This window comes from Trachypithecus francoisi, unplaced genomic scaffold (genome assembly GCF_009764315.1).
Source record: "Trachypithecus francoisi isolate TF-2019V2 unplaced genomic scaffold, Tfra_2.0 Lachesis_group3, whole genome shotgun sequence".
In the NCBI taxonomy this organism is placed as follows: domain Eukaryota; kingdom Metazoa; phylum Chordata; class Mammalia; order Primates; family Cercopithecidae; genus Trachypithecus; species Trachypithecus francoisi.
Genome location: NW_022681468.1, coordinates 53,365,922 through 53,389,723, shown reverse-complemented (window position 1 = coordinate 53,389,723; position 23,802 = coordinate 53,365,922). Strand labels below are relative to the sequence as shown.

At 38.0% G+C, this 23,802-nt stretch overlaps 2 protein-coding genes across 6 annotated transcripts in view; one reads left to right on the top strand and one right to left on the bottom strand.

Moving 5' to 3' along the window:
* The first annotated feature begins 1,493 nt into the window (after positions 1-1,493).
* On the top strand, positions 1,494-16,932 carry RTRAF (RNA transcription, translation and transport factor). The gene is made up of 8 exons (XM_033188041.1): positions 1,494-1,745; positions 3,358-3,482; positions 5,609-5,708; positions 10,373-10,459; positions 11,573-11,661; positions 13,686-13,754; positions 16,415-16,463; positions 16,602-16,932. The coding sequence occupies exons 1-8, from the start codon at positions 1,685-1,687 to the stop codon at positions 16,754-16,756; spliced, it is 735 nt and encodes a 244-aa protein (XP_033043932.1). The 5' UTR covers positions 1,494-1,684; the 3' UTR covers positions 16,757-16,932.
* Positions 16,933-17,035: 103 nt separating this feature from the next.
* NID2 (nidogen 2) overlaps positions 17,036-23,802 on the bottom strand; it is a 65,599-nt gene continuing 58,832 nt past the window's right edge. For all 5 annotated transcript variants that reach the window (XM_033188035.1, XM_033188036.1, XM_033188037.1 and 2 more), the window contains 5 exons: positions 23,359-23,530; positions 20,076-20,233; positions 18,748-18,871; positions 17,951-18,063; positions 17,036-17,708 (listed from right to left, as the gene is read on the bottom strand). In XM_033188035.1, the coding sequence (XP_033043926.1) occupies positions 17,698-17,708; positions 17,951-18,063; positions 18,748-18,871; positions 20,076-20,233; positions 23,359-23,530 (578 nt within the window). In that variant the 3' untranslated portion in view covers positions 17,036-17,697. The remainder of the gene's footprint in view (positions 17,709-17,950; positions 18,064-18,747; positions 18,872-20,075; positions 20,234-23,358; positions 23,531-23,802) is intronic.

Here is a 23,802-nt window from a genome sequence, read left to right as displayed (position 1 = left end):
GCTAATTTTTCCTTTTTTCTTTCTTTCTTTCTTTCTTTCTTTTTTTTTTTTAAGTTTTAGTTTTAGTAGAGACAACGTCTCACTATGTTTCCTAGGCTGGTCTCAAACTCCTGGGCTTGAACTATCCTCCCACCTCAGCCTCCCAAAGTGCTGGGACTACAGGCATGAGCCTCTGCACCCGGCCTGCACTTCTTTGTAGTACATTTTATACTTCTTGTAATTCACTTACCCTTTCTAACTCTAGATTATAAGTATTTATTTACACATCTATGTTTGTCATTATACTTAAATTTCCTGAAAATAGAGACCATAGTTTACTCACTTGCATGCTCCCCAGATCCTAAGTGTTTAATTAAAATCTGTTGAAATGAAATGAAACATACATAGTTGGCTTACCCCCAAGAATTTCAATAGCTTCCCTTAGCTTGCCATGAGAGGCTTGTCCTAATCAGACCCCTGCCTTTGTCTATAGTCTTATCAGCTGTCATTCCCTCTCACCCTCAGCCCCTACAAGCTCTAGTCCCTCTGGGCCATGCTGTTGCTCATTTCCTGCTTTATACATCCTCTTCCCTCAAACTAGGTTACCCTTTTGACTGCATGGTGAATGCCTCACCATCTTCAAGCCTTAGTTTATACTTATCTGTTTATTGTTTCCCTCATTAGCCTTTTAAACTCCATGAAAGTAGGGGCCTGGTCTGTCTTGTTTACTGCTCTCTCTCTGCTGTCTGAAAAGCAAGTAGAGACTGGATCAGGAAAGATCTTAAATACAATATGGAGTTTTGATTATTTCTAGGAGGTAACCAGGAATCACTAAAACATAAGCAGAGAAAGTTATGGACAGGTTTTTGCTTTAGAAAAATCTCTCTCATAGCTGTGTGGGGGAATGGTGTGGAGAAAGCAGGACTGGCCCTAAGAAATCAATCAGATACTTAGAGTAAGCAAAAGTGACGAGGGTCTGATTTGTGGCTGTATCAGTGGGGTCCGGAAGGAGGTGGGGGATTTGAGAGTTAGGAGAGACAGAATGGCAGGAATTGGTGACCTACTGGATGCTGTGACCGAGGGTGAGGAGGAGGGGGAGTGAGGGACGGGAGTGAGGGACGATCTCGGCTTCAGATTTCACTCTGGCTGAGGATATCTGGAACGATCGCGTCGTATTAACAGTTGTCTGTGTACCTGTGGATCACTCCCAACTAGTCTGAAAGCATCTTACTACAGGGACCTTGCTTTGTCGTCTTTGTATTAGAAGAGCACCTATTATGTAGGAGTAGTAATAAATGAATGAATGCACTCAAAACACTAAACAGTAATTCTGTAATCCAACGGGAGGTACAGCGAATACTAAAAGCCTACATATACTATTCTCTGCATGCTATAGCAAGAAAGAAAGGAAAGTGGCTTCCCAGTAGTTTTCTGCCTAGTGTACAACCAGGAAGCTGACAATAAAGTTTATTTGAGCGTCGACGTGCGCCGACGTGGCCCCGCCTCCCCAGTCGGAGCCTCGATTGGTGGGCATTTGCCGGCGGCCACCGCTTTTAAGCTACGATTGGCGGAGGTCGCCGTCATTTCGGTGCGTCCAAGCGTCAGCCCGCCCCCTCGCCGCGTCGCCGGTGCTTGCGCCGCCCGCTCCTCCTCCCTGCTTCTCTCCCGGCCGAGGCCCGGGGGACCAGAGCGAGAAGCGGGGACCATGTTCCGACGCAAGTTGACGGCTCTCGACTACCACAACCCCGCCGGCTTCAACTGCAAAGGTGAGACGACGGCCTCGGGCCGGCCGGGTGTCCCTGACCTGGGCGGCGGTCCCAGCCTCAGTGCCCCCACCCCACCTCCCCGTCGGGACCCTCGGCGGCCTGGTTTCCGCCGCCGGCCTCCGGGCGCCTCTCCTCTGGGTCGCCACGCACTTCGGCTCTTCGCCGCCCCTTCCCGGCTTCAAAGCCCTCTCACCTACTCCTGTCTCGGCATGTTACTTTCTGCACTTGCCTAACTCCAAACACCATGTAACTAGCTTCTCAGCATATAAAGGGAAGAGCATTCGTCTTTCTCACTCACTATTCAACTCCATGGTTCCCTGGGTAATTAGGCGATACCTTGAGCACCTGCTAATTATGGGCCAGCGCGGTGCTGGATGCTGAGGAAGGTGCTAACTTGAAGACTAGCTCACTGCCTGCCAGGAGCTAAAGGGTCAACGGGTGCGAGGGGTGGAAGCAGTCAGAACCCACTGAGCAGTTTGAGACAGTACACAATGAAGTCAGGACCGATCACAGTGGGAGGGTAAGCGCGTGTAGTAACGGGCTAGTTGTGTTGTGTGGTCTTGCAAAAAAAGTTAATAGCAGATGAATGGGAAGGTTGAATTGTAAATACAAAGGTATTTGGGATTTTACAGCATTAGAATTTTAAAAAGTAATAACGTTGCTACTCACTGTAACAAAACTACTGCCCACCACTACTTATTTCCTTTGTATAGTTCTGGCCTGTGATAGACTGGTAAGTTTGAAAGTGATCAAGTATAACTTGTGATACTCAGACCATTGTATAATTCTCAAGACCTTATAATGAAAGCTTGAATTTGACTCACAAATTGAAAATAATTTCTAAGCAGGATGTAAGTGTTCTGTTGATCTCTTGTACAAGCATATCAAATTATAATCTGTTGTTTTTCTACTTTAACAAAGTAACGGTGAAAATAGAGCCTTGTTCTGGATTGGAATCTTTGAGTCTCAATGTTCTTTTCTGTAAAATGGGATATTACTTACCTCAAAAGAGGTATGGGGAGGATTAAACAAAACAATGTATGCATTTAATGTGCAGTTAACATTACATGACAACAGTAGTCACAGGTTTTTGTCATTTAATTTCTTTTACTTATTATTTTGTTATTTATTTTACTTTATTACTTTGCTATAAATTTAAGCTTGCCCTCTCTCTCCTTTCCGTCTGCAAAGGAACTGGAATATTAATATCTAACACTTAAATAGCAAAACTATGTGCCAGGCACTGCTTTTATCCGTATTTATTTTATTAAGAAACTTCTTAAATAAAACAACTCCTTTTAATCTTCATGATTCTATGAGGTAAGTTCTGTTAGCACCTTCATTTTGTAGCTGAAGAATCTGAGGCACAGAAAATGTGGGTGATTATCCCAAGTTCACACAGCCAGTAAGTATCTGGACCCAGAATTTGAATTCAGGCCAGGATTTGAACAGATCATTGTTAATCTGTACTTTCAACTCCCTCTTTTGGTTCAATTAATTTAGTATTTTGAGGTTAAGAAAATTCCACAAGAACATGTATCTGAACATATACCTGAGAAGGAGGTATTTTATATAGTGCTTCTAGTTATTTATGTGATGTTTTTTATTGCAGATGAAACAGAATTTAGAAACTTCATTGTTTGGCTTGAAGACCAGAAAATCAGACACTACAAGATTGAAGACAGAGGTAATTTAAGAAACATCCACAGCAGTGACTGGCCCAAGTTCTTTGAAAAGGTAATGAATTAGGAAGTAAAGTAAAAGTACAGAGACCTTGTCTGAAAATCATATGAAGATGAGTGTAAAATTACTTTCTTCTTTTAAGATAAAAGTGATAATGATCAGTATTAGGAAAGCTGGATTTCAGGGATTTCGCTCTTTTGTTAGATGCATCTTTTGCTTTTAGAGCAAATCATTTTATGTCTTCCTGCCAGGCTTTCAGTATTAGATAGAAATAGTTTTCTCTAGAAACATGAAGTTTCTTAAATAAATAATGATGTAAATATTTCACTTTCTCTTTATGGCCCAAATCAGAATTTTTGTCAAACTGAAAACGTAGCAATAATACAGTGCTCTTTCTTATATTAAAAGAAGACATTGGCCAGGTGTGGTGGCTAACACCTATAATTCCAGCACTTTGGGAGGCTGAGGTGGCAGATCATTGGAGCCCAGGAGTTCTGACACCAGCCTGGGCAAGCTGACGAAACCCTGTCTCTACAGGAAAATAGAAAGTTAACTGGGTGTGCTGGCACACACTTGTAGTGTTAGCTAATTGGGAGGCTGAGGCGCTCCACCACTGTGCTCCAGCCTGGGTGACAGAGTGACACCTTGTCTCAAAAACAGATATTACTGACATGCTTGAAAACTAAGACTGTCATGTTTATGCTTATATTTAATGTAAACAGATATCCCTTGTTGTATACTAGAGAAATAGTCCTTAAAAGATCTCTGGTATATCATATTTTTGTTCCTCAAATCATTTTCCCATTGATTTCGTTTTAGTAACACTTTTGATAAAAAAGAATTCTCAGAATAAAAATCCGTTTACAGTGTCATTACTTCCATTAAACATTTTTATCAGTTATATTTGATGAGTGAGATATTTTTCTTGAAAAAGGCTGTCTTTCATTTGCTAGAGCAGTGTGATTAGGTACTTTCTCCGTGGAATCAGTGATTTTATAAATTAGGGATTGTATAAATTACCTCAGTGTTATTAACCTTTCCGTGTCTCAATTTTCTCACCAATAAGTGAGGGTAACAGTGGTACCTATTTCACAAGTGTGGCTTTGTTTTTAATGAGTAACTGTTCACAGAAGTCCCTGGCACATAGCAAGTGTCATAAGCTTATTACTACCAAGCCTCTATACTGCTACTATTAATACTACTGTATTCCTTTGCTCTTAGGAAATATTTTTAAAATTTTCAGTGGAGTTCTTAAAACTTTGAAATATATTTTTAGGATTTTATGTTTGTTTATATTACATGTTATGGTCTATTCATGTGTACAAGACAATACAGAATTCTACATGTAGAAAGGTATTTAGAGAATATAAAAAATTTTCTAGGCTGGGCATGGTGGCTCATGCCTATAATGCCAGCAGTTTGGGAAGCCAAGACAGGTGGATCACCTGAGGTCAGAAGTTCAAGACCAGCCTGGCCAACATGGCGAAACCTCGTCTCTACTAAAAACACAAAATTACCCAGGCGTGGTAGTGCATGTGTGTAATCCCAGCTGCTCAGGAGGCTGAGCCAGGAGAATCATTTGAACCCGGGAGGCAGAGGTTGCAGTGAGCCAAGATTGTGCCATTGCAGTGTTATATTACATATAATTAATGTTGCATATAATACTATTATATGCAACGTTTATTTGAATATACAGCTTCTGACATTTATTTAAATTACTTGGTTACACCCTACATGTGTGTTACATGGCTACTCTTTTCAGTGGCATTTCCATAATATGAAAGTTAAGATTTAGATAATGATTTATTGCATATCCTTTTTAAAGTTATCCTTTTTAGTTCATTGCTGTATGTATATTGAGACTAGGAATCAGAAAGCTTTGATTCTAGTCCCAGGTATAAGTTCTGTAACCCTTGGCAAGTGTCAGTCTCTAGGCCTCAGCTTTCTCATCTGTAAAATGAGGAAGTTCTCGTATTCTTTTTTTTTTCTTTTTAAGATGGTACACTTAAGTGTTCCCTTCTGTTGGGTTATATAATTGCATCAAAAGTGTAGTAATATAAATGTTATTTAAAAATTGTTAGGGATCCAAACTAAAGGTCTCTTTCAACTCTCCTATTCTTTTTCCTAGGACTTTATGGTAATAATGAAACTGGTGATTTTCTTTTTCTTCTCCCTCACAGTATCTCAGAGATGTTAACTGTCCTTTCAAGATTCAAGATCGACAAGAAGCTATTGACTGGCTTCTTGGTTTAGCTGTTAGACTTGAATATGGAGATAATGGTACGTTTTGTGGGGAATGTGCCTTTTAAAAAGAGAGGAAAGATGGGAAAGGGAGTGTGAAAATGTAGGGAACTTAGCAGTTTGTTTTGTCTAATACTATTTTACCTTTGGTTCTTTCTTGTCACAAGTTAAAAGCACTTTTATTGTCTTTTATTGGTGTTTATATATTTCTTTTAGAATCTGGAAATGGTGCCCTCTGGAGAAGGCTAATTGTCTTCTCACAGAGTAACACTACTTTGATAATATGGTCTGCACCTTAGCCTTTCAAATTAAATTGTTGTTAGTGTCCCAGAATTGATGGGACTTTGAAGCGTTGTTGCAGCAGGTAATTTCTCAAAAGACTGAAACATGTCTAATGCCAATATACATTAATACTCTGTAGGCCAGAATATGTTACTTATGTTTACTGTCTTATCACAGATACTTCTATGGTTGGAAGCTTCTGAATATTAGTACCTGTAGTAAAAACAATTTTTCTTTACACTTATCTTTTCTCTTATTAGACCATTTCATTTTGAAAGGCCTGCCAGCATCTGAATGCAATATTTGATTATCTTATCTGCATCCTCTGCATTTTGTGTTTTTCAGTTAGTTACAGTCCTCTTAATTATTTACTTTGGAAGCCTTTTTATATCTTGGCTTATCCCTTTCCCCTCATCCCGCCTACACTGACCTTTTCTTATGTTTGTTGTATCTTCATTTCCTTTGGCATAATCCTAATTCTGGCTCTTGTCACTTTCTGCCAGGAGTATTGTAATATTTCCCATTAGTGTCACCTTCTGTTCTTAACTGCATGGCCAACCAAGCTAACTTTCTGAAACGTAAATCTATTTTAGGATGCCACTTGCTCCTTGTTTCCAAAGAACAGTTCTAGTTACTTATTCATGTTAATAAACATCATACATATTCATAAACACTAATTTCCCATTTTCTATAAAAAGAATTTTAAGCTCCTTAGCCTGGTAGTTATTGATGACTGATATCCAGCCAGTATTCACATCTTGATATCGCAGCTAAATTAGAATAGTGTTTCCTGTTTATATCCCTTTTCCCCTTCCGTTTCTTTGTTCAAACTTATCACCTGGCTAATATACCATTTCATTCTATCTCTACACATCTAAATCCTACCCATCTTTTTAAGATCCGTCTCATATGCTGTCGTATGTCTTAGCAGCAGTATAATTTTCCACTGAACTTCCATAGCTTTTAACGCTATACCTTTTAAGTCATTAACCACTTTCCATTTTGCTTCTATGTCTTATTCATCCCAGTAATTTGTAAGCTGATAATCAGCTTTGATTCCTACATGGTACCTCTGTTAGCTTCCAATTGATGCTGTAACAAATTACTACAAATTCAGTGACTGAAAACACAATTTATTATTTTAGAATGAGAAGGCTAACATTAGTCCCACTTGGTTCATGTCAAGTTGTCAGCAAGGTGCATTCCTTTTGGAGGCTCTTGGGGGAATCTGTTTCTTTGCTTTTTTACCCTCTAGAGGCTGCCTGAATTCCTTGATTCTGACCTCTTCTTCCATCTTCAAGTCTAGCAGCATAGCATTTTCCAGTCTCTATTTGACTCTGCTTCCATTTTCATAACTTTGTCTCTGACTCTGATCCTCCTGAGCCTACCTGGATAATCCAGGATAATCCCCCATCTCAAGATTCTTAATTTTATCATATTTGCAAATCTTGCCATGTAAGGTAACACATACACAGGTTCCAGATAGGGACATGGACATCTTGGGGGGTACAGGTCAATATTGTGTCTGTCACAGTACCTGACATAGTTTCTTGCACACAACAAGTGCTTATCAATTTCAGTAACTGTGTGGCAAATGTAATATATGTGAATGTTTACATACACTGATTTGGAGCGTCAGCCAGTTTTTTGCTGGTGCCTCATACTTAAATTTCAGAAGCCTTATGGCAAAAATCTTAAGGAAAGCTCAATTTGAGACTTCATTTACTTTTCCATTTAGTTTAAAAAAAAAAAAACAACTTGTTTTTCTTATTTTGGGAAGTACATGTATTCATAAGCCTTGTGGCTTTAGTGTAGTATATATTTTAGGGCCTTTAACAAGGTCTTTTTATCTACCCTGCTCTGGATTGGTAGGAACTGTATATGAGCCAATTTGTAGCTTATCAAAAGTGTTTCTCAGTTATTCCCAAATTCTTACAACTCAGATTATGTTTTATTCTATTTGTTCCATTTTTATAACCTGTTACCCTTCAATGGTAGATGCATATGGTCATATATACCTACAGTTGACTTAAGTACATGTATTTCTCAGTAATAGCATGTTCTTTTAGTGAATAAAAGAAGCTTGTGTGTGAAGTGTAAATTTTTCAATATTGAAAAAGGAAGTCAACATATAGTTGAAGGTGAATGGTATCAAAAGTGTATTAAAAGTCTAAGCTAGAAAACAAGTTTCATTTATTAAAATTCAGAATTACAAAAACAGACTTGAAAATTGGTCAAATAATACTGTCTCCAATCAGTAGGAGGCGCTGATGTTCTTTTGTGGTTTTACATTGATACGTTGCCTCGTTGACTTTCAAGTTACTTATTTTAAAATTTGCTGAAACCATTGTGAGTTTTTATTGTTTGTGCTCTACTACTTTTTGAAGCCTTCTGGTAGCTTGTCAACATCATTAATAACTGAAATTTTTTAAATATGTAATTTCAGATGCATAGAAAAATTACAAAATAGTACAAAGATTTTCATACACCTCAAGTCTACAAATGTAACATTTTACCTCATTTGCTTCATCCTTCCGTCTACATAGAGACACACACATCATTTTTTTCTAAACCATTTGATAGTAAGTTGTAGATGATTCCTTTTTACTCTTAAACACTTTAAAACACATTTCCTAAAAACAACTTTGTCTTACATAACCACAGTACAGTGATCAAAATCAGGAAGCTATCTTTGATATACTACTATTATTTATTCACGTTTTACCAAACCCCCACTTCTCTCAACAGAAAAAAACAACCCAGAACAATCCTGGATTATGCACTGCATTTAGTTTTTACATCTCTCTTAGTATATTAAAATCTGGAACAGTTCCTGTCTTTATTTGTGCTTCATGACCCTGACATTTATTTTGTAGAGTGTCCCTCAGTTTGGATTTATATAATGTTTCCTCATTAGATCTGGGGTTTATACTTTTGTTAGGAATAATACAGAAGTGATGTGTTCTTTTTAGTACATCATACTAGGAGATATGTGGTAGTGATATGTGCCTTTACTAGTTATGTTACTTTGATCACTGGGTTACGGTTTCTCCAGTGTAAAGTTACTGTTTTCCTCTTTGTAATAAATATATCTTGTGGGGAGGTACTTTGAGACTATATCAATTATGTTTTTGCTCCTCAAATTTCCCCCACTAGTTTTAGCAACCATATGATGATTCTTGCCTGCATCATTTATTATGTTGATCATCGACAAAGAGGTGTTTTTCTAATTTCATCATTTTTTCTACATTTATTTGTTGGCTTTCTCCTGTAAGTTTTCCCATCTCTAATTTACTTGTTTGTTTAAATCAGTGTAGATACATAGATTCTTATTTTACTCAATGGATTATAATCCTTTCTGTCATCATGTACTTTGCTGTTTATACTGTTCCAGATTTGGCCAGTGGAAGCCTTTTTAACTTTCACTTAAATTTTATGCTTTTATTTTTTCCTCATTTCATTAACAGATCACATAAGCACTCTATGGCCTAAGATGCCATTTTGAACATTAAGTTTAGTGAATTATTAATAAGTGTCATTTTTGAATTCCTTTTAAGTATTTTTCAAATGAAAATAATAAAATCTACCTTTGGAATTCTGAATATCAGGTTTCCATGAAATAAGTTGGAGGTTTGTATATGATGGTATATTTGATGTATTTGTTTTTGGAAAGCAAGGTTTTTGGATTTTATATACAGCATTCAAAAGAAGATGGGGGGAAGCGTACTTTTTAATGAGTTTGTATTTAATCTTACATAACCTATACTTAACCCTTCTCCCATTCTTCTACCCCAGATTTCAGAGGAAGCTGTAAAAGCAGATTTTTACTTCCTAAAATTTACATGTTTGAAATGATTGCCTTTAGGAATGTTAATGAAAAGATTTGTGTCACATAGTCCAGTAATTGCTTTAGCTTAATCACAAAGATAGTTACATTGTCTTTTTACATTTTCTGTAGCAAAAATTAAGTTTGATTGAATGAGTTGTTTTATACTTATACAGGTTAAGCATCCCTAATCTGAAAATCTGAAATCCTAAATGCTCCAAAATCCAAAACTTTTTGAGCACGGACATGAGGACACAAGTAGAAAGTTCCACACATAAGCACTTAACACAAATTTTGTTTCATGCACAAAATTATTAAAAATATTGTATGAAATTACCTTCAGGCTATGTGTATAGGTTGCACATTGAACATAAAAATGAATTTTGTGTTTAGACTTCGGTCCTATCCCCAAGATAACCCATTTTATGTATGCAGATAATCCAAAGTCTGAAAAAATTAAAAATTGGAAATTGGCATTTCCAATAAGGGATACTCAACCTGTAATCAGTTCGGCTCAGTTAAATTTGGTAAATAGCAGTAGTCATTTTACCTTGAGTTGCAGTTCTACAAGTTATATTTTTGCCTATTTTTATAGCTGAAAAATACAAGGATTTAGTACCTGATAATTCAAAAACTGCTGACAATGCAACTAAAAATGCAGAACCATTGATCAATTTGGATGGTGAGTATATAAATGCACAACATTGAACATCAACATTTTTGGTTTCCTAAATGTTTTTTACTTTGAAGAATGAAGTCCAGGTTTACCTGGGTTTAGTAAATTAAGAAGGATCCATGCAGACAGCATTTATGTTGACATTTTATTCTCTATAATGTTTTTATAATGTGCTTTCTCCTTCCCCTTGCATTTGAATATCTGAATGTTAATTTGATTTGCTTCTAGTAATTTGGAGTTTTGATTTGTATAATCATGGGGGTCATTGTTTGCCTTTTTGAATGTATAAATTTCTTTTAATCCAATGACTATGAGACAAGTGGTAAAATTTTCCATTATTTTAAGTCCCGAATGTCTTTTAGTAATTTCCCTTTTTAAAAGTATGAAGAATCTAATTACTAAATTATGATATGTAAAATATTCATTCACTGCCTTATTCATTGTGACCTATAATTTAAGAGTTAACCCTTTTGAATGAGTGAGCCTCTTGGACACTCCAGAGCCGCTGCTTAGAGAGAAGGTTTTGGGAAAACTATCCATTGAGGGGATCTATGTACTAAAATTAATGGCCTTGGGAAGAAATGTTAATTAAAAGTGCTGCATAATTTAGCCTTGCAGAAAAAGTTACAGGACAAATACAGTGTGCGTTAAATTAGTTATTTATTGGATTATTCAGTTTGGCTGATGAAATACAGATACTCCTTGACTTAGGATGAGATCATGTCCCAAAGTCGAAAATACCGTAAGTCAAAAATGCATTTAATACCCCAAAAGACCCATTGTAAAGTTGAAAAACTCTAGCTGGAACCACTGTAAGTTCAGATTTTCCTCATCTTGCTCTAGGGTTACATGCCACTGAACTTCTTGTAAGGTCAAAAAATTACAAGTCTAACCATCCTAAGTTGGGGACCGTCTCATATAGTAATAGGAAAACCATTTTATCCTACCAATTTAATTGTTGATAGTCTACAGGGCTTTGTTTTTTCTCTTGTGAGTAGCAGTTTTAAAAACTAAGAGATCTGTTGTTACCAAAAAGTTAAAACTGTTTTTGTATGTTCACAAATATGTCTTATATGTTTGCAGAGTTGTAAGTTTTTGTTTGTTTTTAATCTTTTATAGTAAATAATCCTGATTTTAAGGCTGGTGTGATGGCTTTGGCTAATCTGCTTCAGATTCAGCGTCATGATGATTACCTGGTGATGCTTAAGGTCAGCTTCATGTTCTTGATTCTTGACAGAAACTGTGCACATAGAAAAATGTATTTTCTAAATATTAACTGTTGATATTAAAATTATGGTTGAATGACTAAAATACACAGAAGAATATGAGACATAAAGCAGATTTCATGGTTTTATCTGATTTGGATTGTCTGTTTTCTGCCTGCACTATGCTAAATCCTTTGCAAAGATGTTCTCATTCAATCCTGCCAACAATCCTAGAGACAGCTGCTAATACCTTTTTAAAAATGTATATCGTATGAAGAAACTGAGACTCAATGAGGATAATGTCCAAGATGACACAAAAAATGACAGAGCCAGGATTTTAAGCACTGTAACCCTGTGGTCCATTGTTTTTCCCACATTATCCTACTTCTGTTTAGTTAGTCTTTTTAATGATTCATGGTCCGCATTTGTTAAGATGATAGAAAATGCCAAATGAGTAATGGTGAATTTGGTCAAAAATATATAACCCCAAAATCTCTTTGAGAAATGAATCTTTCTGTCCCCAGTGCTAGATAGGCCACTCAGTTCATAACTATACTTCAGGGATCTCAGTAATCTGAAAGAGGTCTCTTGTTTCTGAGAGAAATCATGAACTTCAAAAGATTTATTCCTAGTAATCGTGAAAGTACAGTGGTGTGGATCAGGGGAGTGGTACTTAAGATACCAGACTTGGAAATTATTTTAGAAATTATTACTGATTTTACAAGAGATTAAAAGCTTTTAACTGGACCTTGTGCAAGTAAACTACTTTGTGATAAGTTGAATAATTACATTTCACTCTACCCAAGAGATTAAGCCATAACTTACCATGCTTTTTAGATTTTTATGTATTAAATGTCAGTTTTAACAAGACTATTGTATTCGTAAGTTATTAAAATTTCTATACTGAATCTGAATGTTAACTTGGATTTTCTCGATCCAGATTGCATGCCAAAAGACAAAAATGTTTTTAGTGAAATTTAGCTATTTCAAAGGCTTGTTCTTTATTCTGACGATTATGTAAATTACCTTGGAACTGTTCTATAGTGATCATGTCAGTTTTAATCATAAAGTGAGAAGAGAGTCAGACAATGCATAGCTTATTTGGGGTGCTTTTGTTAGACTTCAAAACTCAAGGGGATAAAGTATAAATCAACTACAATAAAATGCTATAAAATTCTAGTCCTAGCTGCACATTTGTCCCTTTTGAGTTATTTTAAGAGGCACTGAAACAGTAATATAATATGGAAAACATCTTGGTACGTTTGCCAAGTACAAGAATCAGTATATTAACTGGCCCCAGACTATTTAATAACGTCTGCAATCACTGTTAAACATTGTTTGAATTCTCTTTTTCAAAGATAACATTTGGTTTTTTATTTAAAAATTATAGTTTAAGTTTTCACACTTAATTTTTGAGTTGTAATTGTCATCTCCCTACTTAAAATTCCATTTTTTTAAAATTTGATTTTTAAGTGTGTATGGATGCTTGCATGCATGCCTACCATAATGAAGTGCCTTGGTGATGAATACCACCAATGGTGTCCTTTGAAAGGTATGAAAATATTTTACTAGAGTGAAGTGATAAAAGCAAAGTGTAAGACAGTATGTATGATTTGCTACCCTTCGTGCCAAAAATGTGTATTCGTGCTAAGCATGCTTGTCATTTCACACTTTTAGCGAGGGTAAGGAATCTGTAGGGGATCGCAAGGCTCAGGGGTAGGAAGGAGACCTACTTTTTACCATGTATCTTGCTGTATTTCAAGTTGTTTTTTACCGGGCACATGAATTACCTATTCAAAAAATGGTTTTAATTGTTGCAGGCACCACTCAACATTATTAAAATACTAGAAGTGTCAAAGGTTACATTACATTAGTGGTTGATATTTTTAATTTATTGGAGAGTTTATTAATGAACTTAGGTAATTCTAACTTCATCAAACTTAGCATCCTTTTTCTCTGGGCTCATAGAAGCAAAGGATGACAGGCATACAGCCTATAAAAAGTAAAAATATTTTTGGGTTTCTTAGGCAATACGAATTTTGGTTCAGGAGCGCCTGACACAGGATGCAGTTGCTAAGGCAAATCAAACAAAAGAGGTATGTTTCTATAAATCCTAAATAAGTTGTTAATGAACATTTCTTCTGGTATTGCCATGATTTAAACTTTGCATGTATCTGCTTAAGATATCCATTCTACATTGGAACAACTTAAAGGATAGCTTACTTCAGTGCTTCCTAAAGCAAATTGAATGTATTCAGTGGCTAGGGGGTCATTTCTGAGTGAAAAATCAAACTTCATGTTCCTCTCACTTTGTACCTTAAAAAAGCTACAAGTAGCTCATTCACAGTCCACAAATTATGTCTGTAGCCTGTTAAAGTTTAATTAACAGGATATTTACCTTTATGAAACTTACTGGATTATTTTGACTCATGCTGGAGAAGAAGGAACACACCTCACTACAAATTACTTTTCTTTTTCCATCTAAATTCTATCCTTGCTTTTATTTCTTCAGAGTAAATTCTTTTTTTTTTTTTTTTTTTTGAGACGGAGTCTCGCTCTGTCGCCCAGGCTGGAGTGCAGTGGCCGGATCTCAGCTCGCTGCAAGCTCCGCCTCCCGGGTTTACGCCATTCTCCTGCCTCGGCCTCCCGAGTAGCTGGGACTACAGGCGCCCGCCACCTCGCCCGGCTAGTTTTTGTGTATTTTTTAGTAGAGACGGGGTTTCACCGGGTTAGCCAGGGTGGTCTCGATCTCCTGACCTCGTGATCCGCCCATCTCGGCCTCCCAAAGTGCTGGGATTACAGGCTTGAGCCACTGCGCCCGGCCCAGAGTAAATTCTTGTTTTATTCAATTTCCTGGCATAAAACATGAGAAAGTAATTTGGCTAAGGTCACCTAGTTGGTAAGTGATCAGGCAGTCTGATTTGAGAGCCTGTGCTCTTATGGTAGGTGGGGAGAAGGGTCCATGTGTGGATGTCTGCATGAGCTTGTCAATCCGCCTAAGTGAAGGGACAGGGGGTTCTGTTGGAGTGTAAGGTTCAAGGTACAGGAGACTGAAATGGTATCTTTCAGTCCTACCTTGTAGGCTGAGAAAGCTGTATCCCATGACTACCTTCCCGTTCAGGAGAAAATATGGAATATTTTTATATCAGAAATCCATATATGCCTAAAGTTTCATTGGCTGTGCAGCGGTAGAGAGACTGTCCTCAGGTCAGCAGCAGCGTCTGATAACACCTCCCTCCTGCAGCAATGATTGTAGTTGTAGTGAATGCCTTGGGCACAACTATGTTGTTTGTCCTCCCTGCACCCCTCCCCCATCTCCAAATGTCTTTTGTCCTCCAGCCCCTTTAGGCAGGCCCAGCAGTGTTAAAAGGTTACTAGTGCCAGGGCAGCATCTCTGAAAGACACAGTTTTCTTTTAAAAGTTCTTATTAGCTCGTTATATATGAATTGGGCCACTGGAAGTTGGATTAAAGATCAGCTTATTTCACCACATTATAGAACAGACAGTAAATTGTTCTGGCGTAATAGTCATTCATTCAACAAAACTCTGTCTGCTTTGGAAGGCAGCGTAAGTAAAGGCTTAGCCAAATCTCTTTGCTCTTGTTTGTAAAGTAAAATTTAGTTTTATTTTTAATGCTCCACATTTTAATTTTGGTGTCAAAAGATACCAACCTATAACAATTTAGTGGAGTTCTTATAGTTTAGAGTACTTGTAACCATTTATAACTAGTATTTGAGGCATCTGGTAGTTTTCAGGGGTAGCTTGGTGGCCTGTTGGCAGACAAAGGAAAAAAAAATGGAGCCTCTGGTACTAGATGAACATATAAAGCCACTCAGTACAATTCTGCTTTTTAATTTTGCTCACTTGTGCTTTCATACCCATTGGTTTCTTCACACTTGATCTGTTAGCTGTTTTAAAGCAGATAGAGCCATTACTAGATAAGGCAAGAACTGAGCAGCGACTAAAGCATTTGAATAGTTAACAGGTTGTAACATTGAAAGTATGAGTAGTGTGTGTTTTTCTTGGCAATGATTTTATATAATCAGCAGGAAGTACAGACTGCCTGTCCTCATTTTCGAGATTTGTTTCTATGAAGTTTGGCACCACAGAATGGCATCATCATAGTCACCATCTTTAGTATGTCCATAGGTGCTGAGTGGTTTAGTTTTTCATTTTCCTAGATTGTTTCAAAGTAACTTTCAAGTCAACTCTTGAAAGTTAAATTATACCTAAATCTTGGTAAACACCATGCTGGCTGAAAAAATATATATTTTAGATAGGTTTGTACAATTTGTAAAGACAAATTAAAAAAATATATATTTTAGATAGGTTTGTACAATTTGTAAAGACAAATTAATGGGCTCAGAAATGGAATATAAGGTACTATTTTTGCCCTTTATACTGTTGCTTACGGTTACCAAAATAAGACAGTAACAGCCCCGCTCAACTCGCCTTCCACAGCAGTAATGACAAGGCACTGCTGCAATAAGGATATATTGTTTTGTACGCCTGATCTAAAGGACTGGATGAGCTATAGAGCTTCCTGGTACATTTAAAGCTAACTTTTATCCCCTAACCGGTTGAAATAGGGAAAACTCACTAATCACAAGGCAAATATAAACAAAATTCTTAGTTCCCTTACCCATGCAGCTAAAAGAGTTAAGACACCAGAATAGCTAGGTGGTTTTCAGTTTCAGATGAGAAACGGATGCTGTTCTTAACCATAAATACTCTTTTTTTTTTTTTTTTTTTAAAGGGCTTGCCTGTTGCTTTAGACAAACATATTCTTGGTTTTGACACAGGAGGTAAGTGATTTTAAATTCAAACTATATTTTAGAGACTGAATACTTGGGGGGGAATAGAGACTGAATACTTGGGGGGAAGTAAATGGCCTTAAATACAAAAATTATGTATTGAAGCAGTGTTCTTTTCTCATAAAACAGATGCAGTTCTTAATGAAGCTGCTCAAATTCTGCGATTGCTGCACATAGAAGAGCTCAGAGAGCTACAGACAAAAATCAATGAAGCCATAGTAGCTGTTCAGGCAATTATTGCTGATCCAAAGACAGACCATAGACTGGGAAAAGTTGGAAGATGAACACTTTAGGACTTCAGCTTCTCACCTGCTTAGTACAATTGGGAACCATACACTTCCGGCATGTTTGGAAATCAAAATGTCACATTCTCGGGGGAGGAAGCCCAGAAAATTGGGTATGTTCTAGAGATTTACCACTATTGCTTTTTTCTTTAATAAAGTTTAGGAAAGTAGAATTTTTATTATGTACTGTATGTTTGCATAAATCACCTTTCTCCTTTGTGGTTAAGGGCATATATGCCAACTTTGTCCTAGAGACAATATAGGTCCTTAAGTCATAGGAAAACTTAAAACACTTTATTGGAGTAATCTAGAAAGTTTTAGAACTGTTACATCTTTGGTATTTATAAATGTGATACTTTCTGTGGGTACTTCTGTAGAGGCACTACAGGATCAGAAAATGCAAACTGAATCATTTTAGCACCTTTTGATATAAATAGAAATGTACTGATGCAGAGGTAAAAAATTTTTAGAACTTTTGTTGGGAAATTATAAATAATTGGTCCTTTCCCATCAGTTCTGCATTGGCTTCTCCAGCTGTCAAGGTTTAGGATTGTATTTTTATATTGATCACATGTGCTTTAATTTGTTGGCCAGAAGGAATCCATAGCAAAAATCACATTTAGAGTCTTAAACTCTTAGTTGAATGAATTTGACCTTTTAAATATTAATGATAAATGTTTACAAGAAGTTGCTTTAAAGCAACAGTTAAAATTCTATTACCTTTTTAAACTTGCAATAACCTTCATTTTAAAAAATACAGTAGTAAAGATTGAGGTATCAACTTTTCACAAAAGTCTTTTTGCACTAAATAATGTTCATCTTGTATGTTCAGGAACATCTAATGGCCAATTCCTTCTTTACTTTCTTTGCCTTTGCAGTCACTGTTCTTTAGGGTCCAGGTTCTGATTGTAAACTCCAAGTCTTCCTTTACATTACTGTATTTACTTTCTTCCTGTGAGAGAAGAGCGGGGGTGGGAGAGGGTAGTGGGTGAGTATATTGTAGCCAAGTTGCAACAGCAAGTCTTTGCATTTTGTGTATAAACTAGGTAGATTTAAGGTAGTAAAGACTGGCCCTCAGGGCAGGAAGAAGGCAATGGTGGCAGTGTCACAGGCAGCAGGGGTAATCAAATACTATATATATCCCCCTTCTCTACCCTGCTAATTTAAAGGAGCATCCTAAAGCATATGTTTTACCTGTTGGGCAGTAGGGGTAGACTGCAGTTATCCCGTAGAGGTGAGATCGTTGTTCTGGGAGATACTCATCAGTAAACTGGCCACTATGTTTATTTACTGATACAACACCATCCCTGGTAACAGAAAGGAAGAGTGAATTCAGGGAGAGTCATTTACTAGATTAAGAAGTTAGCTGCAAAAAAGTGAGTTGCAATAGAGGATAATTTCTGGCAGCCTTCTCTGTCCGAGGGCTGATGCTAAAGCCACACTGAAGTTTGAGGGACCATTGCTCTAAATCCGTTGCTCATCTCTAGCTGCATGTTAGAATCACATGATGAGCTATCAAATCAGATTTGTAGGGCATGGGGTAAAGGGCCTAGACTTTAATGTTCCACAGTTCCGCATTTGAGAGCTAGTCTAAATAGTATTTTTTGCTCTCTCAGACAATATGTCCACAGTGTCAGTCAAAAACCAACTTAAGCCCCATATTCAATATAGTTCATGGTATCAAGGGTAGTCTTACTCTCTAAAGAACATATTTAGATTAATATGCTTCCTTTTGAGATAGTTAATTATCAAATAGCTTTGCTACTTTTTAAGCTATATGTGATCAATACCATTCAATTTCTGGGTGAAGTACAGGAAAGGATGAAAAGAAACATCCTTGAAGGATCTTATCTGCCAATGAGGAGGTGACAAAACAAAAGCCTCAGAGGTCTTAAATGAGTAAAGTCACGTACTGACTTTTTGTAAAACAAGTGGCGTGTCCTCTGGAACAGTTGGCCTTTTCAGGCTTGTCCAGAATGTGTGGGGCTCACCTCCTCCAGTCTGTGTGGTAGAAGTGATCTGCATAGCTTACGATGCTGAAGGGGTACTTGAGGTTGTTGTGAATGACACGCCGTCCAGTTCCATCAGGTAGTGTGCACTCCAGTTTTTTGGTTCCTTTTAAAACAAAGGGGGAAAATGAGGTCCTTTTACACCACGGAGTAATAAGTTGCTTTGCCAAAAATGAGTGACAGATTCCTTCTCCAAGAAAACAATGGAAGAACGGGGAAATAATCTATGACTGCAATGGAAGTGCTTAACAACTGTAATATTACCTGTCCTATTACTCGTCTCCAGTTTGTTGGATAGCATTCCAGTTTTTAGTCGAGATTCAAACTTTCAATCCTTTTTTGGAAGACAGGATTGCATTTATGAAAGCTGGTAAGTTTCTACCTAAGTAGGGCATTAGACGTAATTATTTTTATAATTTGTGTGATTTCAAGCCTTAGCTTATAAATTATAACACCTGGGTAAATACTTGCCCTTTGTAAGCTAGGTGTATAATTATGGAGGCAGCCTTTTAACCAGAATCCTTAGTATTTTAAAAATATTTTCTAGGTAGGAGGAAAAAAGTGACTAAAATGGTAACATTTCAGTGTAAAGGAATCAGTCTTAAAAATTTTTACAATAACTAAACCAAGAATTTCCAAGTTTCACATTTCTCATGGAGCCCTGATTTAAATTTCAAATACTTTTAAGAAATGTAACTTGTTTTAAACAACTGGGTTATAAAAGTGACCTGTGTGCATTACAGGCCCTTTTATTAGATTACAAATTCAAGAAGTCTTTTTCATATTCTTTAGTATAGAACTAGACACACAGCATTTTTTTCAATTGTGCTGATGAAAGCAAACAAATTTGGGTGGCTAATACCCATGTTATTACTGAAGGAAGCCACCCTGCTACAACACTTTTCAAAGAATGTCTTTAGCATTATAACAGATGTTTGTAGGTAAGTTATAGTGACCCACTCTCCCCGCACCAGAAGAATAACTTCAATTCAGTTTGTCAATTCAACAGTGGCTAATATTTCTTTTAACCGTTAAAAATATGCCAAGCACTCACGGACAGGCAAGCAGTACAAACTTACTGCTTGATATAGCCTTCCCTCCACCCAAACCCCAGAAAGTTCATTTTAAGACTCATTTAATAGTATTTAAAAGGTTACAGAACAAAGAAAGGAGATTATGTGCTGTACTGTCAGAAATGTGTTTAAACCAAAAGATCTAAGTGATGGGATTTGATTTTGTAGTAAAATCTACTAGTGCTCACACTCACTGCAATGAGGGGTTATCTATTTGCATTCCATCAGTAGTATTACCTGCATCTGCCCAGCAGAGCAGTTTAGAGAAAGGGTCAAAGGTTAAGCCATTGGGCAATCCAATGTCTGTATTGATCAGAATTCTTCTGTTTTCTCCATCTAAAGATGATGTTTCAATTTTAGGAGCTTCTCTATTCCAGTCTGTCCAGTACAAGTTGCTGTAAGTTAAAAATCAAGATTGTAAAAGAGTAGCCTGTGGTAGGCAGCATCTAAGCAGCCCCCAGTGATCTGCATCTCCTCGTTTATTATAGTCTTAAGCAATCCCTTCGAGTTTGGGCTGCATTATTTAGTATCTTGCTTCTTCTAGTGAGTATAGCAGAAGTGATAGGCCAATATTAGGTCTCAAAAACTGGTTTCTGCCTTAGGTGCTCTCTCTCGCTCCCTTTGAGGGAAGTTCAGTGCCATGTTGCAACCCACCCTATAAAGAGAAACATGTGCCAAGGAACTGATGTTCTCGAGGGCTGTTGGCCAGAGACATTAGTCCGGCCTGCAACCCATGTGAGCATGCTTGGACTGTGTCTTCCCCAGGCTGAGCCTTGAGATCCCTGCAGTTTGGCCGTTACTTGATTGCAGCCTTGTGAGAGACTCCATGCCTGAGGACCTCAGTGAAGACACACTTGGATTCCTGACTCACAGAAACTGTGAGACTAAATGTTGTCTTAAACTGCTGAGGGTTTGGGCAATTTGTTACACAGCTCTAGGTAACACAGCCATATTCCACTTTTACCTGTGTCACACGGTTTTCTGATTATTGTAACTAGGCGGAAGAAGTCATTACTAAGCTACTATCAGAATCCCTGCCTCCAAGATACCCCTTGATTCAACTGCCCCAAAACCTTCTGTTGAAATCTTGAATCTTGGGTTTAGAATAGAAACAAAGACAGCTGTTAGGAATGGCTTCGATATAAACTGTGGAACTTGAAGAGACGTGGACCAGGGATTTTAGAGGAAAACTGTTCTTTTTCTGCCAAAAATACAATTTGGTACTTGAAGAGGAATCTCGATTGTCCTGTACCTGGCACCCAGGGATGGTAAGCCTTTTAAGTTAAGCACTTTACCTTTTTTTTTTTTTTTGAGACGGAGTCTCGCTCTGTTGCCCAGGCTGGAGTGCAGTGGCTGGATCTCAGCTCACTGCAAGCTCCGCCTCCCGGGTTTACGCCATTCTCCTGCCTCAGCCTCCCAAGTAGCTGGGACTGCAGGCGCCCGCCACCTTGCCCGGCTAGATTTTGTATTTTTTTTTAGTAGAGACGGGGTTTCACCATGTTAGCCAGGATGGTCTTGATCTTCTGACCTCGTGATCTGTCCGTCTCGGCCTCCCAAAGTGCTGGGATTACAGGCTTGAGCCACCGCGCCCGGCCTAGCACTTTACCTTTTAAATGCCATGTTAAAAATGAAAGATATTCATAACAGATACTAACTAGGAAATATGGTCCTATTAAGTGGAAATAGATTATTATAAGGAAACAGGTTTATAGAGCAGAAATAATGTTGAAAGCACTTCTTATAAAATACTGTTTTATAAAAGCTATAGAAGCTTTGAATAAATCAGTTGAGTTGTAGAGAACCTCAGAGAGAGAAGAAACCATAGGTTACCCACCCCTGTTGTGAATTTCATCCCTTATGCCCAATAGGTGAAGCAGAGAGAAGCTGAGAGCAAAAGCCAGAAATCAGTTTCCACTTTGCGCTAAGGTGGGGGTGGCCAGAAGGTAAAGCATGCATATCATTCCTTCATCCCTTCTGATCAGTCTCCTCCCCAAAATGATTTAATATTATCAAAAACGTCTGAAACAAGCTCACATAGGTATTTGGTATAGATTATTTGGGGATTGCCAGAGGAGGAAAGTTGTCAAGGTGAAATCTATAGAAAGCAAATGAGAAATATGCAGGAAGGCTTGACAACCCTTCTGTTAAGCAGTTCAGGTAGATGTAATACATGTGTTTTATTGAAAAGAAAACCCACCTTGAACCAGGTTTCATTAAAAATTAAAGTCCTTTAGCATTTCTATTTGCTGTCTGGATAAGAAAATTCTACTTTCATCTTTAAACTCGTGGCTGTGTTGTGGATTTCAGCTTAAAAGTATGCTTTTTCCCCAGATTCCAGAGACATGGCCAAGGTATCATTGCTTACAAGATGGCAGCTCTCCCCAGTTTTCAGGTCAAGTACCAAGAAGGAATACGGGGCCAGGCGCAGTGTCTCATGCCTGTAATCCCAGCCACTTTGGAAGCCCAAGGCAGGTGGATCACCCAGGGTCAGGAGTTGGAGACCAAAATGGCAAAACCCTGTCTCGACTAAAAGTACAAAAATTAGCTGGACATGGTGGCACATACCTGTAATCCCAGCTACTCAGGAGGCGGAGTTTGCAGTCAGCTGAGATTGTGCCACTGCACTCCGGCCTCGGCGACAAAGCAAGACCTTGTCTCAAAAAAAAAAAAAAAAACCTTCCAAATGTCAGAAAGGCAAGCCTATGGAAAGAGTTTTTAAGAGGGCTATTAATTCATGATGTTAAGTCAACTGGAATAGAGATACACCTTTTCCAGTGTGTAGAACCCAAAGTTTGAAACCACCTTTGAGGCTCTGCACTAAGTATTTCATAGTCAAAAAGCACTTACCTGAAAATTAAAGCTGAAGGTTTTCTTTACTGATTCGAAGGGCATCGGGGAATTTCATTTCATAGAAACTCCACTTAAACATGGCAAGAGTTTCTCAAGATATAAAAATTCACCCTGGTTCTAACAAGTACCGAGACACTGAACAAATCCTGTATGTCACATTTGATGACCTTAGCAATTATCACAGGGAGAATGTTTATCTTGATTTCTGCTACAGCAACACCGAGGCCAGAGGTGCCTGAGCTTTTTGGTTAATGTCACTTGATGTAGGTCAGCCCTACCGTGGGCTTCAAAAACCCTGGTTTTTAAATGTGCTGCTGGAGGAGTCCCACTTCACTTCCAGTTTAAGTGTCATCTGAGACCTTGCCTGATCATTTGATTCAGAGTAGCTCTAATTCTCACAACAGGATCTGAATTTTCTATATCACATCACAGACTAATCCTGTTTATACAGTCTTGTTTCCTCCTAATAGAATATAAGTGCCATGAAAGAACAGACCTTGTCTTTTCCTAGAGCAAGTCCTGACACCTAGTAGATCCTCAGTAAATCTTTGTTACAGGAACGCATTTGAGCTTTCACTCTCTTGTTCTGACCTTCCTCACACTATTTAAAACCCAAGGGCTTCACATCAGGATCGACAGGTAAGAGGAGAATTAGGGAAGCCCAGCTGACCCTCGGATTGGATCCACAGCGATGGCACGAGGATTCACCAGATCTGTGTGGAAGAGGACCCTGCGCCCAGAGCCATCCAGCAGGGCGCTCTCTATCTTATCCATGACACTGTCTGTCCAGTACATTGTTCTGCGGATGTGGTCGATGGCAAGTCCTTCAGGGCTTATCAGACCTGGAAATAAAGCAAAGTCAAGACTGGAGTGTTTGCAGGATATGGAGGGCAAACCTGAAGCCCTCCGGGAGTGGGGTGGGGCAGGGGGTCAGCAGGGGAAAACAAAGCCCAAGTGGCTCTAAGTCCCCAAGAACCAGGTTAATAGAGAAACAAGTACTTTTGTTACATGTTCTACTACCTCTAGCTTCTAGACTAGACCTACCAGTTTGATGACACCCGGCATCCACAGTGCAAGAGCCAGACTGAATAAGGCCTCACCCCGAATTCTTACC

What these genes read in the sequence shown, in the direction of transcription:
- RTRAF (XM_033188041.1), top strand. Translation starts at nt 1,685, where the DNA reads ATGTTCCGACGCAAGTTGACGGCTCTCGACTACCACAACCCCGCCGGC. An exon ending in GGCCCAAGTTCTTTGAAAAG is followed by an intron (nt 3,483 to 5,608) that starts GTAATGAATTAG and finishes TCTCCCTCACAG; the next exon opens with TATCTCAGAGATGTTAACTG. An exon ending in ACCATTGATCAATTTGGATG is followed by an intron (nt 10,460 to 11,572) that starts GTGAGTATATAA and finishes AATCTTTTATAG; the next exon opens with TAAATAATCCTGATTTTAAG.